General features: G+C 39.6%; 1 protein-coding gene across 1 annotated transcript; it reads left to right on the top strand.

Annotated features, from left to right (window-relative positions):
- Positions 1-511: 511 nt before the first annotated feature.
- LOC102791315 (target of Myb1 membrane trafficking protein) lies at positions 512-14,599 on the top strand. The gene is made up of 15 exons (XM_006790600.3): positions 512-699; positions 3,060-3,144; positions 4,476-4,554; positions 4,843-4,992; positions 5,861-5,995; positions 6,072-6,221; positions 6,367-6,483; positions 8,974-9,107; positions 9,190-9,232; positions 9,345-9,471; positions 11,474-11,540; positions 13,817-13,907; positions 13,996-14,055; positions 14,147-14,189; positions 14,276-14,599. The coding sequence occupies exons 1-15, from the start codon at positions 627-629 to the stop codon at positions 14,419-14,421; spliced, it is 1,500 nt and encodes a 499-aa protein (XP_006790663.2). The 5' UTR covers positions 512-626; the 3' UTR covers positions 14,422-14,599.
- Positions 14,600-14,635: the final 36 nt, after the last annotated feature.

Genomic DNA, 14,635 nt, shown 5'->3' with positions numbered 1-14,635 from the left:
TTATGTTTAGATTCATTCTTCTACCAACTTTATATTGTCTAACATAAAGACATAATAAACAGTACGCCTTCAGCGAAGGGAATGGAAATTAGCCAAGATAGCTTGTGAAATATTCGGTTACATTTTGTTGAAATCAGCTGTGTAAGTTCACAAAGAGCCCGAAACCTCAGAGCAGCACCAGCACATGTCAGCTGACCACAGCCAGTACACAAAGAAAATCTGCTGGAGCTCAAAAAAGGAAATTATTATTATGATGATGATTATATATATATATATGACGTTCAGTTAGCACTGAATAAAAATAGCTGATAAGAAATGCCAGAGCCTGAACTTTTTGAGTAATCGGTACTTTTACCATCTTTCACCAGTGTATTTTTTAACACGAATATCTGAACTTCTACTTAAATGATTAAAGTCTACACTTTTTCCTCATTTAGGAAAGTGTGTGAGGTGTGAAGAAGTTTCAGCCGTCGGTCTGTACGCTGATGCTGTTTCCTGGCTGCGTGCGTTTTCACGTGACCCCACGAGCGCGTGCACCTCAGAGCCAGCGGTTGACACTTAAAGCAAAAGCAAACACAACAAGCAAACTGATTCACTTCGGCAGCGGACGCCTGTAATTTTCGAGGATGTTTTCACTCGGGGAGAAAATGGAGTTTCTCATAGGAAACCCATTTTCAACGCCGGTCGGACAGAGAATCGGTAAGCAGCTGCTTTTTAAAACCGCTCAGAGTTGTGTTCAAGTCGGTTCAGTTTGCATCCATTTGTATATTTTCCGTTTTGTTTTTAAAAACTCCGCTAACACGTGACAGTGGCGACAAACCTGTTTACTTCCGGCTTTCGCATTTTATTCTATTTATTAATCAACTCCAAATTTGCCAGGAAAAATAAGATAGTTTTTACAGTCAACGACGCAGGTGAGGCGGGATTAATTCCCTTGATTCTTCCACGTGATTGGTCGATATAAATTGAGTGGCAATTCATTTGGCGAATCCAGAAGCCGCTTGGCGTTCCTTCTCACTTCCTTAATCACTGATGTGTTACAGTTTCACACTATGCGTAAGTGTCAACAAGTGTGTGCCGTCACACATCTTATGAAGCATCTGCCATTTGCTCGTAATGGCACCGTGATAGTTCTCTTTATCCAGCCACTAAAAGCTCCCACAATCCACTGCAAGTGCAGATTCCTGGAAAGATGTGTAACATCAGGACAGTCATCGGTATTAAGAAAATGTCACACACCCATCTCATGCCTTCCTTCCTCTTATCTCATCCACTCACTTTCTCACATATAAATGTCAGCTACTTCTGAGGCAAATGAGAGCAGAATCAGCTGACAGTCACATGAAGTGGAAGGGAGCTGGGGAAAGAGAGTGGGAGGGAAGGGGCGAGGAGGGAAATGGAGTAAATGGGATTGGGGAGTGTGGGGAGTGTTGGAAAGGAATGAAGGAGATTTAGAGACTTATGAAGAGCCCGTGTAGGGTGGAGTGGGGAAAAAAGCAGGCTTTGATTGCAAAATAGTTTGGAGGATGCAGGATTTTAGAGGAAACGTTTCTAATCAGCTCAATGCAACAAATAATGAGTTACTTTATCAAGACAGTGTTATTATATTTTAAGTTTTTTGTTGGGTTAAAAAAGGGCGGGACCTTTTGGTAAAAGAATATGACCCATATTTTAATTTTTCTGTCAATTTATAGGAAAAATTACTTTAAAGAAAACACAACATTTTTTTTAATCTTATCCTGGAATTTAAAGTGGTCAGTCTGTCAGACATTGTGTATTGCTTTGTAAGAACTATTCTTCACTTTTCATATTTAATGCTGCACCTGCTTAGTCAACACACAAACAAACGCACAGCTCTCTCGTGTTTGCATCATTACATCCACTGATGAGGATGTCTTCAGTGGATGTAATGTCTTTTTTTTCAGGCTACTTTTGTGTCTTGTGGTTAACCAGCTTTAATATGCATGTGGCAGCTGTTTACCTTAGAGTTAACTTAATTTATTTGAATTATAAAACCTGACGTTTAGCTATCTTATAATGGGTAGCTGGATGGGCAGATACGTGTTTTGGCAAGACTCCTGCCCGTGTTGTAAAACTGACTGTCATGCATGTCTGATTTTTAAGAATCATGTGCAGCTCAACTACAACATTACACTGAGGATTTTTATCTGAAAGCAGTTACATATTTTGAGGTTCTCACCAGTGTTGTCTTCGTTAACGGCTTGAGAAGGCAAAGAGTTAGAGAAGCATAACTAAATAAGCTGTCAGGAGTTATTTTTAAAACAGACAAAAAGTTCTCATATCTCTGTGCAGCTTTTAGCTGTGCTTTTTTTAGTGTTCTCATGAAGTTCCATATTTTTATTCAGCTTCTGTTACTATTATTGTCCTTAATAAATGGTACTAATCAGTAATTTTATGTGAACAGTGAATGGGATGTCTCTGTGGCATGCACATAGTGTCTCATGTAGGAATTTTATCTGTCACATCTTTCACTTTTTTGCGTTTTTTTTCTACTAAAAGCTCCAAAACCGACTGGACCTAGTCAGCACTAAACAGCAGACAGACACACACTTGGTAATTACCTGGTAAACACAGAGGTATATTTAGCATGTGTATTTATGAAGTGTTAATAAGTGTGTTAATAAGGTATTAGTCTGCTTAAACGATATCGATTTTACTGTATGTTTCCCAAAACAGGCCTTAAAAATCAGTTAACCCTGGTTTAATCTGTGCTGTTGCTATTTAATTCCTAGCATAACACTACGGTATGCAAATGTGTAAACTGTTTCCCATTGTAACTGATAATTTTATTTAAACCCTCCTTGTGAAAGCAGAGCATAAAATGATCACATAGTGACCTTTCTTTTATAAATATAGACCATTGGTTCACATTTTTGTCTTTTGCATTACAACAGAATATTGAACCCTTAAATGTGTTGTGTTATGTCGATGTGATGAAAGAAGGGGGAAGTCTTCTGTTTACTGTGATTTTCCAGATATTCCAATTTCAGTATTATCATATTAAATGTAGTTTGATCTCATTCCCTTACTTTTGACAGAGCGAGCGACCAATGGATCGCTACAGTCGGAAGACTGGGGGCTCAACATGGAGATCTGTGACATCATCAATGAGACAGACGAAGGGTAGGGATGATGTTATTTGTTATGTTGGGGTGTTTTTGGTCTGTCAGTGAAGCGCACATGCAGGAAGAGACAACAGTTGTTCTATTAATTCCTTGTGTCCTGTTTTCTCTGCACAAGTCACATCGAAGTCAAACTTGTTATTACACATGCTCACTATATAAAATTTTAGCTTTGTTTATAATAGTATTAGTAATAATAAATGACACAAACTAATAAAAAGTTTAAATTTGTTTTTTTAATAACTTTAAGAGATAAATAGCTAAGGCAAGTTATGTAAGCATGTTTTGCTTTTGCATTACTGTGTCACTTCCTTTATGGGTTTGTTGCTACTTTCGGTGCTGATTGTCACCATTGACCTACTTACGTCTAACACTGTCTTCTAGTTAATTACGCACATTTTCTGTTGAGAAAGCCTCTCTTGACACATGTTTTTCTGAAGGTTTCCTGTTGTAAGGGACTTTTTCCTCCCCACTGCCACGAGGTACTCACGGTGGATAGTTTAATTGTTGTATTATAGGCTCTTTACCTTCCAATGTCAAACACCTTAAGAAGACTGGGCCATAGAAATAAAATTAATGAAACTGAATTGAAAGTAGTTAATTCAGAAGAGACAAAACAGGTGAATAGGGTTAAAAGTGTAGGTTACCTGTCCCAGTTAAGACAGTTATATTTTTTGTTTTGCTAGTTTTTACCCCTCAGCTGTAAAAGGCTAATGGAGTATTGTTGAGCTCATCCCAGCTGTCATGTGGCATGAGGCGGGGCACACCCAAAACAACAATGAACCTAACATACACGTTTTAAAGCTTCTGTGAGGATTTTAAAGGAGGAAAGATTTTAACATTTTATGTTGTCAGTGTTAAAGATTTTTGTCGCTGCATAAATACTTGTGGTAGCAGATAGTCAGAAAAAAACAATCTGTAAACTTTACAGTTTACAGATTAAAAAATTAGCTAACAGATATGACCATGAAACTGTGAAATGATGCGTAAATATGCAAATAATTTTCAAACATGTACTTATTTCATATATTTAGTTATTTGTCCACTATAAATAACTATATATATAGTTATGTCCACTAGATAAACTATGGAGAAGTAAACACTAGCATGTGCATTTTCTTTGCACTCATGTTGAAAAAACAGGTTAAAGCAGAAAAAGGAAATATCTAAATTCTCCATTACAAAATAAGTTGTTATGTATAGTTTTGCCAGAGAAAACCCATTTTTAATTTAATAATCTACAGTATTTTGTTAATGACTTATGTTGCATATTTTAATTTTTAAACTTTAGTATGGATAAGTAAACAAACATCATGTGATGCTTTTCCCCAGGCCGAGAGATGCAGTTAAAGCCATTAAGAAGAGAATAGTAGGAAACAAGAACTTCAGAGAGATTATGTTTGCTCTCACTGTGAGTAATTGCCTGTCAATGATTGTATGTTTTTCTTTTTGTGTTATTTGTTCTGTCAGATGTGAGAGGAATATTTTGAAGGTCAAAATGATCTTTGTCCTGGTTGGCTGTTATCCAAGAGGAGATGATTTCTGTGTTTACTTGTGCAAGTAGCTCAGTTAACTCGGGTCTTAGTTAACCCATTGATGTCATGCTAGAGAGAGAGAGACTTTCATTTTGGTGCAGCTAAAATCACATTTTTTTTTAATATGTTACGTGTTGTGTTGATTGTTTTTCACTCTCATATAGGTTCTGGAGACGTGTGTGAAGAACTGTGGCCATCGTTTCCACGTTTTGGTTGCCTCACAGGAGTTTGTTGAGGGGGTTTTGGTTCGTTCTATTCTGCCCAAAAATAACCCGCCCACTATCCTCCATGACAGGGTCCTCAGCCTCATACAGGTATGTACATGACCGAGTGTTTGTGCACAAGTGCGGTGGTGTCAAACCCTACAGCCTGGGGGGCAGAATCGGCCCAGCAAAGACTCAAATCCGGCCTGCTGGATGGCTTTGGAAAATTTAAAGGAGGGCATCAATTTTTTGACTTTTTTGAAGCTTTCCAACCCCACCACCCCCACAACCACTTATACTACACCAAAGTATTTAATCAGAATAAGGATACTTTAATATTCCCAACAGACTGAACTAATTAAATAATACAATATATTGCAAAGTTTAAAAATTTAAGGAATAGCACTATCATATATAAAAAAAGCTCAATTATAAATATTAAAGATATTACACAGGATATTACTCAAGATCAAAATGGGCTGTATGTGGTCCTCCATGTAAAATGAGTTTGACATCCTGGCACTAGAGCTTTAGCTTGAGATGATTTGTATAACAAATCAATTGCCATTGTTTAATTTATTAGTCAATTCAAATTAGACAACCTAACAGAATCGCTTTTTGCTTACATCGACTTCAAGTTAACTTAAAGAGGTCCATTTATTTACATTGTGAGGCTGGAATCAGTCTCACAGACTCTGTTATGTCTATGGAAATGTGCACCAGTGTTATCTTTAATGCTCACAATCCAGGTGTCTACATTGATATGTACATTCCTCTGCTACATGGTCAGAGTCCTTGTGGGTAATCATAAACAAAGACCGCTAACATTAACATAATTTCAGGCTTAGAAATGCTGTAGGACAGTACACTTCTGTTCTCTGCATGTTGCCTTTTATGTGTTGTTCTATGTGCCACTGGATGCAGATTTAGGGGTCAGTCATCTCTTTACAATCTGTTACATGCTCTCTTTCATCTTCAGTCATGGGCTGATGCATTTCGAAGCTCTTCCTCCCTGGCGGGGGTGGTACATGTATACGATGACCTAAGAAGACGAGGTCTGGAGTTCCCCATGACAGACCTGGATGCTCTGTCCCCCATCCACACTCCAAATAGGGTGAGACTATCTTCCAGTGAAAAAACAAAAGACCACTTGAATGTTTGGATAGTTACCTCTCTGACAAATCTTGCAGAGCACCCCAGAAAATGGAACCGCTGAGATGCCCCCTGTCAATGCTCCTACAAATGAGTCACAACTGGAAGCTGCTTCAAGTATTTCCAGTCAGAATACATCCCCTTCATTTCAGCCCAGTGAAGGACCAGTCTCACTTACTGCAGAACAGGTTCCACTGACCAAAAACACCTCTCATTGTATATAGACTGTTTCTGTATCTGAAAATGGCTTATCTTATTTTCATGTAACATTAATGCATCACTGTGGCCTTTCTAGCAGTGTTTGACTGCTTTTTGTATTTTTCTCTAATCTAGGAGCAGAAGCTGCGAAGTGAGCTCGATTTGGTGAGAGGAAATCTCAAAGTGATGTCTGAAATGCTAAATGAGCTACTCCCTGGACAGAGCCAGCCAGATGATACACAGCTGCTACAGGTGTGTGTGTGTGTGTGTGTGTGTGTCAGAAGTGCCTTTAGGAGCTGTGGACTGTGAATATAGTGTATTTGCTGTTGCCAGTTTAAGGACCTAAATTGTGTTCTAAAATCAATGCACCATATAGTTTCCTTACAATGTTCTATTGTTGTACATCTGAGCTCCACCACTTTAACAATGTAATGATTAGGGGTGGGTTTTTATAATCGATTTATCGATTAAAATCGATTCTGGCTTGGATAACGTAAAATCGATTCATTAAAATCCTGAATCGATTTTTTAATATAAATTTATTTTGCCCGAAATGCCAGAATCTCTGGTGAAATCTCACAAAATTTCAACAACCACCAAACAGCTAAGACAGTAAATGAGAGCAGGAACACGGATTCTGCACAAAACACACAGCGCAACCCGGATCAGAATCAGTGAGATGTCACCTTTCTCATGGTTGGGGCTGAAAGCCGACAGCTCACTGATTCTGATCTGTCGGCGGGTCCGCGCTTTGTGTTCACGCCCTTTATGCGCTGATTCTAAAGCTGTTAGTTTGATCTCTCTCCAAACAATATTGACCGAACCAGCAGCAAAAGAAGATCCAAACTAGGCTTCACATAAACATCATCGTGTATTCACTCTGACTTTTACTGTTTTGCTTCGACCACGATGCACAGCTCTCTCTCTCTCTCTCTCTCTGTACTGTTTTCTGCATTATTCGCTTGCTTGTTACGCACAAGTCTACCGTTGTTTACAGCGCTGTCGGCTGACGTTTTTTTTCTTTTCGTTTTACTTACTTCCGAAAAGAAAACCTAATTTCTGCCGTTCAATACTGAACAAATTTAAACTTTTTAAAATTGTGCAAAATGCAAAACGCTTAGCCGTGTCTCTAATAAAACCGCTGTAACTTCAGAGGTAATGTTCATATGTTGATTAATGGTTTCCTTTCGTTTTTGATGTACTGCAGAATATTTTTATAAAATCCCAGAACAGGAAAATCACCTTCATGTTTTTCTGTGTTTTATCTTCAGCTATTTTGCTGCAGCTTCCTTTTTATAGATACAAAAATATGTAAATGCACTGATCTGAATTATAATATTTCTGACTGTCAAAATTTCCCAGATTCAAATCGAAGTGAATTGAATCGAATCGAATTAAATTGAATCGTGGATCGAATCGATTCGGGACCTTGTGAATCGGAATTGAATCGATTCTAGAAATCAGTGACGATACCCAGCTCTAGTAATGATGTATACTTTATTGATTCCTGTGGGGAAATTCCTCTCTGCGTTTAACCCATTCACTCAGTGAAGCAGTGGGCAGCCACCAATCTAGCGCCCGGGGAGCAGTGTGTAGGGACAGTACCTTGCTCGGGGGTACCCCGGGGGATCCAAACCCCGACCTTCCGATCATGGGGCCACCACTCTACCTACTGAGTTTTCACTTTGGCCACTCCTTGAGCCAAATTGGATGGGAAGCTCACTGCTGAGTGTCCAGTGGCCTAGCCTTAAGCAATGGGACCCAGCCATTCACAGCTCAAATGGGCCACAGAGATTGGGCGACCGTGGCTCAGGGGGTTGGGAAGCGCATCTGTAACTGGAAGGTCGCCGGTTCGATCCCTGGGCTCTCTGTCCTGGTCGTTGTGTCCTTGGGCAAGACACTTTACCCTACCGCCTACTGATGTTGGGCCGATGGCGCGATATGGCAGCCTCGCTTTGGGTGCCTTGAAAAGCGCTATATAAATCCAATCCATTATTATTATTGGCTTTGAGGTTGGATGCATTTTGAAATGTGTGGGGGACAAAGGCAAGGACCTGGGCACCAGGACCCCTGCATTATAGACTCTGGTGACATTGCTAATTACTGAAAGGCAGTTGCACTACTCAAAAGCTTATGGTGATGATGAACTGGGTGTTCCTCCAAGAGGCAGTCAAGTGTGTGTTGAGTGGCCAGGGAGGTGTTGGAGCTCCCCACTTTTATGCCCCTTTTCTACATTTACTCTTAGGTCACAGATAACAGTATCCACATTTCAATCAGTCGTGTCCACTGTAAGACATTATTTGTGAAAAAAGACAGACATAAAATGTTTTTGTATATTATTTCACATAGTTTAGTTTCTGTTGTGACGAGACCACATTAGATTACCAACACTGACCGAAAGGTTTCAGAGGTGTTTCAGGTTTTAGAGTGATTGTTTTCCATCCTTTAACGTCACCAGTCTGAATCTAAATTAATGTTTAGCTTTATTATTTTGTTTTTACTGAAGTGCACATTTGCTTTGATGTCTCATGCCGCCTGTAAAACCGTTGCCTTTAGTGTTATCTAAGTTTAGAGCATGACTCATGTTGTTGTCAATGGATTAAAATTAGGATGAAAACAAAACATGAAAGTAATTTTTGATGTAGCAGGATAATACCAATGACTGAAAGTTATCTATTTAAAATGACTCCGTCATTTGGGGACAAAATAATTGGATTTTTCTTTCCCCCTCTGTCCAAGCAGCAGCTGTTCTCTGTCTGTAAGAGCATGCAGACTCGGGTGGTGGAGCTCATCCCTCAGCTGCTGGATGAAGGATTTATTGAAGAGCTGCTCGTGGTCAATGATGACCTCAACAATGCCTTCATTCGCTATGAAAGGTGCATGTTTCAGATTTTATTTGTAAGGCAGTGTTGGGATACAACCACAGTGTGCTCAAAAGTGTGCTGCATTGTTTTTTAGGTTTGACAGATTGAACAAGGCACAGATTGCTAACACACAACAGGTAAAAGATCCTCTTGTTTAATTTTCTTTAACATGACGTGTGCTGCACCGTGTGTCTGAAAATAGTAAACTGTCATTTAAGCAATGAGTATAAGCTCTCGCCCACTTTTCAGAGCTCTTCAACAAACCTTATCAACCTCAGTTCTGAGCCTTCCACTGTCAGACAACCAGCTGTCATTTCAACAACCAGCCAACCAGCCGCCAGCACCAGGACCAATCAGCAGCAATCAGCCAATCACAGTCAGTACACTTTGAGTAACTTTGAGCTTCTTTCCGGTTCAGTTCAAAAAACACCGTCTTTTCCTTATCACGTTTCTTTGAAGTTGTTGGGAAAACAACCACTTAGAAAATGGGAACTATGATACTTCGAAAATCTGATTACATTCACACATTTAGGCGCTTCTGACATAGTGAAATTACAATTCAAAAAAGGGCATTTTGGTTACTTTGCCCTGTATGTTTTTACAAAAACAACCAGTGAAAAATGTGACTTTGTTACCTAAGTTCGAATTTTAAAGAAAATGGAGTAAATTGAGTGTAAAGTGAAATCAAATGGTTCTCACACTAGTTGCTGATCTTGTTCATATATCACTTCTCTTTCTGCTGGAGAGATGTTCCAGTATAACCCTTGTTTTACTGAGGCTTTCTGTGACTGAAGTCAATTCAATTAATTATCAATCTAATGACTAGAAATACAGCAATGGACATTTGTCTGTGTAGTTTCTTAAACATCCAGGTCATGGCATTCCCAGGAGCTTGGAACAAAAGCAACTGGACTTTTTAAAAAACTGTAAAGATGTTTCACCTCTCATTCAAGACGCTTCTTCAGTAATAAAACCAAAAGGTGGAGAGTCCCAGGTATTGATATCCTAGTCGGGGTTGTCCCGTGGGAGGGTCGTTAACCCACTATCAACATTATCACATGAACCAAGGTGTGAAAAAAGGCGTGGGTCATTATCACCGGAGGTTTCGGGTGAAACCATTGTGAGACGTTCCCTTACGCTATCATGTGGTCTATTGACGTCACCTGACACAAGACGTGCGTGGAAGTTGAGCCATCTGGGAAGGGATTTCATGATTTCATTGTAAGTGGGTGACAGTTGGCGTCATAAACCACCCCATGCTCGTTCACAGTGGACATAGAGGGCGTCTTTTGCTCCTCTTTCAAACCATCTGTCTTCTTGGTTCAAATGTAAACATTGGCATCTTTGAAAAAGTGAACTTGATCCTTTAGATGCAGATGTACAGCTGAGCCTTGTCTTGTTGAAATAGCTCCTCTATGTTTCTATCCACTGAGTTGATGTGAAAAGTGAAGGGTTGGAGTAGGTGAAAGGTGAAAGCTCTTTATGAAACTTAAAGTACTCCAGATGTTTTTTCCCCAAGCTCAGAAGAAAGCAATAAACATAATTAATGCAAACTGAAATATTGCAAAATCCCTGTGATTATGATTACAATTAGTTTTAGGATCTTAATTCAAAGAGCTTCCTTTTAAATAGTGTATATAAATCTGTGTTCCTTAGGCGAGGCGTTAACTTCATAAGAAGCAGATCTTACTGCAGCAGCGTGATGCTCATACTTCCTGTGGGTTAAACATAGGCTGTTGGTGAAGTTTCATAACATATCATCAGGTTATGATATGAAATGATAAACATCCTAACAATGAACACTTACATAATATTCTGCATAATAATCTGCATTGTTATTGTTTTGGGGAACTGTTGGATAGTGTGTCACTGAAAGAATTTTGGGAGGGCATTGGCTCCTTTCCTTTCATAAAGAAAAGGAGATAATATTGAATAGAAGTAATACAGGAAGTGCTGAATTACCTTTTTTAGTGTTTACGGTTTCTGAGCAGATCTTTTAATAGCAGCTCTATAGAAGCCTCTGGGTGATTGTGCTCCTTGAGCAAAATTGATTATTCAGCCGTAGCATTTGTCTTATGATTGATAAAAACAGGATGCTGTGGCTGAACGTCACATGGGCAGGGAAATGTTTGAAATGCATAAACTCCATGTTGACCGGTGTCACCTCATGTGATGAATGGCAACAACAATGGTTATAGGAACTTCTCTTCTGTAACTGCTGTAACTTCTATGCTACTTCTGCTTAACATTTTAAATATGTGTTTTTGAAAACATGGTCCAATTTAATACAATTTTGTTTTTCTCTAAAGTTATACCACAGTTTTAATTAACAGCAATTAGATAACAAAGTAAATAAAATGAGGACTTCTGCATTGCAGATGAAGAGGAGGAATTTGACATGTTTGCCCAAACCAGAGGCAGCTCTCTGGCTGACCAGAGGAAAAGGTGAGTGTTACTTACTTATGATGGATATAAATGATATCATCTATGCGTTTTATATGTTAGGGATCTGCATGCCACTGATAACAAGTCGATTTATTAACGTTCTAGATCAGCGGTCCCCAACCCCCGGGCCTCGGACCAGTACCGGTCCGTGAGTCGAGAGTTGAGGCTCAGGTGTGAAATGTATAGTTTTCAGGGTTTTTATCGGTTTTCAGCGTTATTTTGTTATCGTTTTTATCGTTAACTCGGTTTTCCTGGGTCTTTTCACGTGTGTTATGAATAAATCTTCTTTTTTTTGGTACCGGTACTAGTTTTATTTTGTTGTATTTATCTGCGACACCTTAACGGCCGGTCCGTGAAAATATTGTCGGGCATAAACCGGTCCGTGGCGCAAAAAAGGTTGGGGACCGCTGTTCTAGATAATGAATCACATTTATACTTATCAAAACAATACCTTAAGGCCCCCTGACAATTACAATCTTCCTATCAGAGCTGCGTTTCATTTTTTAACATTAAGCTAAGTTTTGAATTTTGGACAGACTGTAAGCAAATACACTTTATTAGAAACACAGAGCCTTTAACAAAGACCTTTCCAATAAGGAAACCCAGCGACCTTGTCACTATTTATATTTAACAACCAGTAAATGATTTAGAGCAGCAGTCCCCAACCTTTTTTGCACCACGGACCAGTTTAATGTCACACAATATCTTCACGGACCGGCCTTTAAGGTGTCGCGGATAAATACAACAAAATAAAATGATGCGAGCAGGACAAAAACTGTGGTATTTTGTAAATATAATAATAACTGCAAATTCGCTGTGTAATTGTGTAACTTTATTAGCAGCGTCTTTCCTGAAATGCGCCAACAACATTGAGAGTAACATCCTCCTCTCTGCCCCTAAATGCTCTCTGGTCGCTATGGTAACACGTAAATATTTCTTTCAAAGTAAGACACACAACTACAACACGGGAAAAGACGCAGGGAAACCGAGTTAACAATAAAAACCCTGAAAACCATAAATTTCACACCCGAGCCTCAACTCTTGCGGCACGGTACCAAACGACTCCATGGCCTGGGGGTTGGGGACCGCTGATTTAGAGGATTGTGTGGGAAAAGCCCAGTAGATCAGCAGTTTCTGAAACACATAGAGCAGGGGTCTCAAACTTAAATTAGCTGTGGGCCACTGCTGGCACTGTCATCTCATGTGAGGGCTACTTTAGTGTTCATGTAGTACAACCCCCCCCCCCCCCCCAAATAAACAAACAAGAAAACGCCCACAAATATTTCCGAAAATGTAGTGTTTTGTTTGTTTTTTTTTAAATTTCTAATATTTTATAACAAGACAAAACTGCAAATGTGAACGCAATATTTTTTTTCACCCTTAACTAACTGAAGCCATTTAGTTAATTGAACTACCAAATAATCAAATTGGTACTCTCTTTCTGGCCAGACACGTGGCAGCACTTCTGCTATAATCTAGTCTAATCTAATCTATAAAAAAATCTATACATTTTTTTTGCTGCTAGTGAAAATTGTTTTCTTTACAAATAATTCTCTCACTAAACTAACACAGCCAATCCCTCAACATGTTTGTAGTTTCTGTTCATAATGCCTTCATATTAAATAATTTTTTGCTTTTAAAAAACAATTTATTTTAACATTACTCCCTAACAAAAAAGTAATTTCAACGGCCAAATTCCATTATATTTCTTCATGTCAATGTACAGGCTGCAAGCAGGGGTGACGTGGGCCACAAGTGGCCCCTGGGCCGTGAGTTTGAAACCCTTGACTTAGAGCAGGGGTGGGTAACTCCAGGCCTCGAGGGCCGGTGTCCTGCAGGTTTCAGATGTGTCCTTGATCCAGGACAGCTGATTCAAATGGCTAAATGACCTCCTCAATATGTCTCACAGTTCTCCAGAAGCCTGGTAATGAACTAATCATGTGATCCAGGTGTGCTGACCCAGAGTGAGATCTAAAACCTGCAGGACACCGGCCCTCGAGGCCTGGAATTGCCCATCCCTGACTTAGAGGAACCCATCTGGTACCAACAGCCATGCATTGTTTAAAGTCACTTAAGTCCCCTTTCTCCACCGTTCTGATGCTTGGTTTGAACTTCAGCCTACTTGTCTACACGCGTAAATGCAGTGAGTTGCTGCTATGTGATTGGCTGATTAGACGTTTACAATAATGAGCAGTCGAACAGGTGTACCTAACAAAGTGTCTGAGTGTTTTTATGTGCTGTATATGCCTGATCTGTGTGTGGTTGTGTGTGTTCAGTGTTAGGTATGAAGATCCAGGAGCTGTAGAGGGCCTGGCTGGAGCTCTTGATACCAGGCTGCAGGTCACAGGAGGAGGGTGTACAGCAACAGTAAGATGCAGCTGGATTTTGTTTGGAGTAATATCCCTGTTTTAATATTACAAATAAATGAAACTCAGGGTCATTTAATTTCTTTTAGATTCCGCCAGCGACAAACTCTATGCAGAATGATATTGACAAATGGTTATCTTCTGATGTGGTAAGAGAACACATGTGTGGATGGATAGATAGATAGTAAAATCAGGGTAATAATAACATGACATAATCTTTATTCTTTGTCTACGAAAAAGCCGGAAGAGCAGTCTTCAGTTTGCGAGGGAGTTTCCAGTGAAGGTATGTCTGGTCCTGTCGCTTCTTTTGAGTAATGATAATATTTTCACACACACACAAATATTCAATTATACGTGTCACCATTTCAGAGTTTGATAAGTTCCTGGAGGATCGGGCGAAGTCGGCAGACTACAGCAGCCAGACGATTCTCAATGTGCCATCTTCCACACCCAGACGGCCACCACCATCTAGCCAGCAACGGGATAGCACACATGATCATCTGTTCTCACTCTGAGTGTGTGAATAAGCAAGACGACAGGATGGAGGTCAACACAGGAGTATCACAAACTGAAATATGGTTACATTCACACGTATAGTGTGCCAGGTCGGGTTTTTTCTAAAGGACACACACACACACACACACACACACACACACACACACACACACACACACACACACACACACACACACAGATGAAACCTGACACTACAGAACTGCTAATCAATCA

Source organism: Neolamprologus brichardi, chromosome 6, assembly GCF_056152115.1.
Source record: "Neolamprologus brichardi isolate AB-2024 chromosome 6, ASM5615211v1, whole genome shotgun sequence".
Taxonomy (NCBI): Eukaryota; Metazoa; Chordata; class Actinopteri; order Cichliformes; family Cichlidae; genus Neolamprologus; species Neolamprologus brichardi.
The sequence above is the reverse complement of the archived record's forward strand: the minus strand, read 5'-3'. Positions and strand labels throughout refer to the sequence as shown.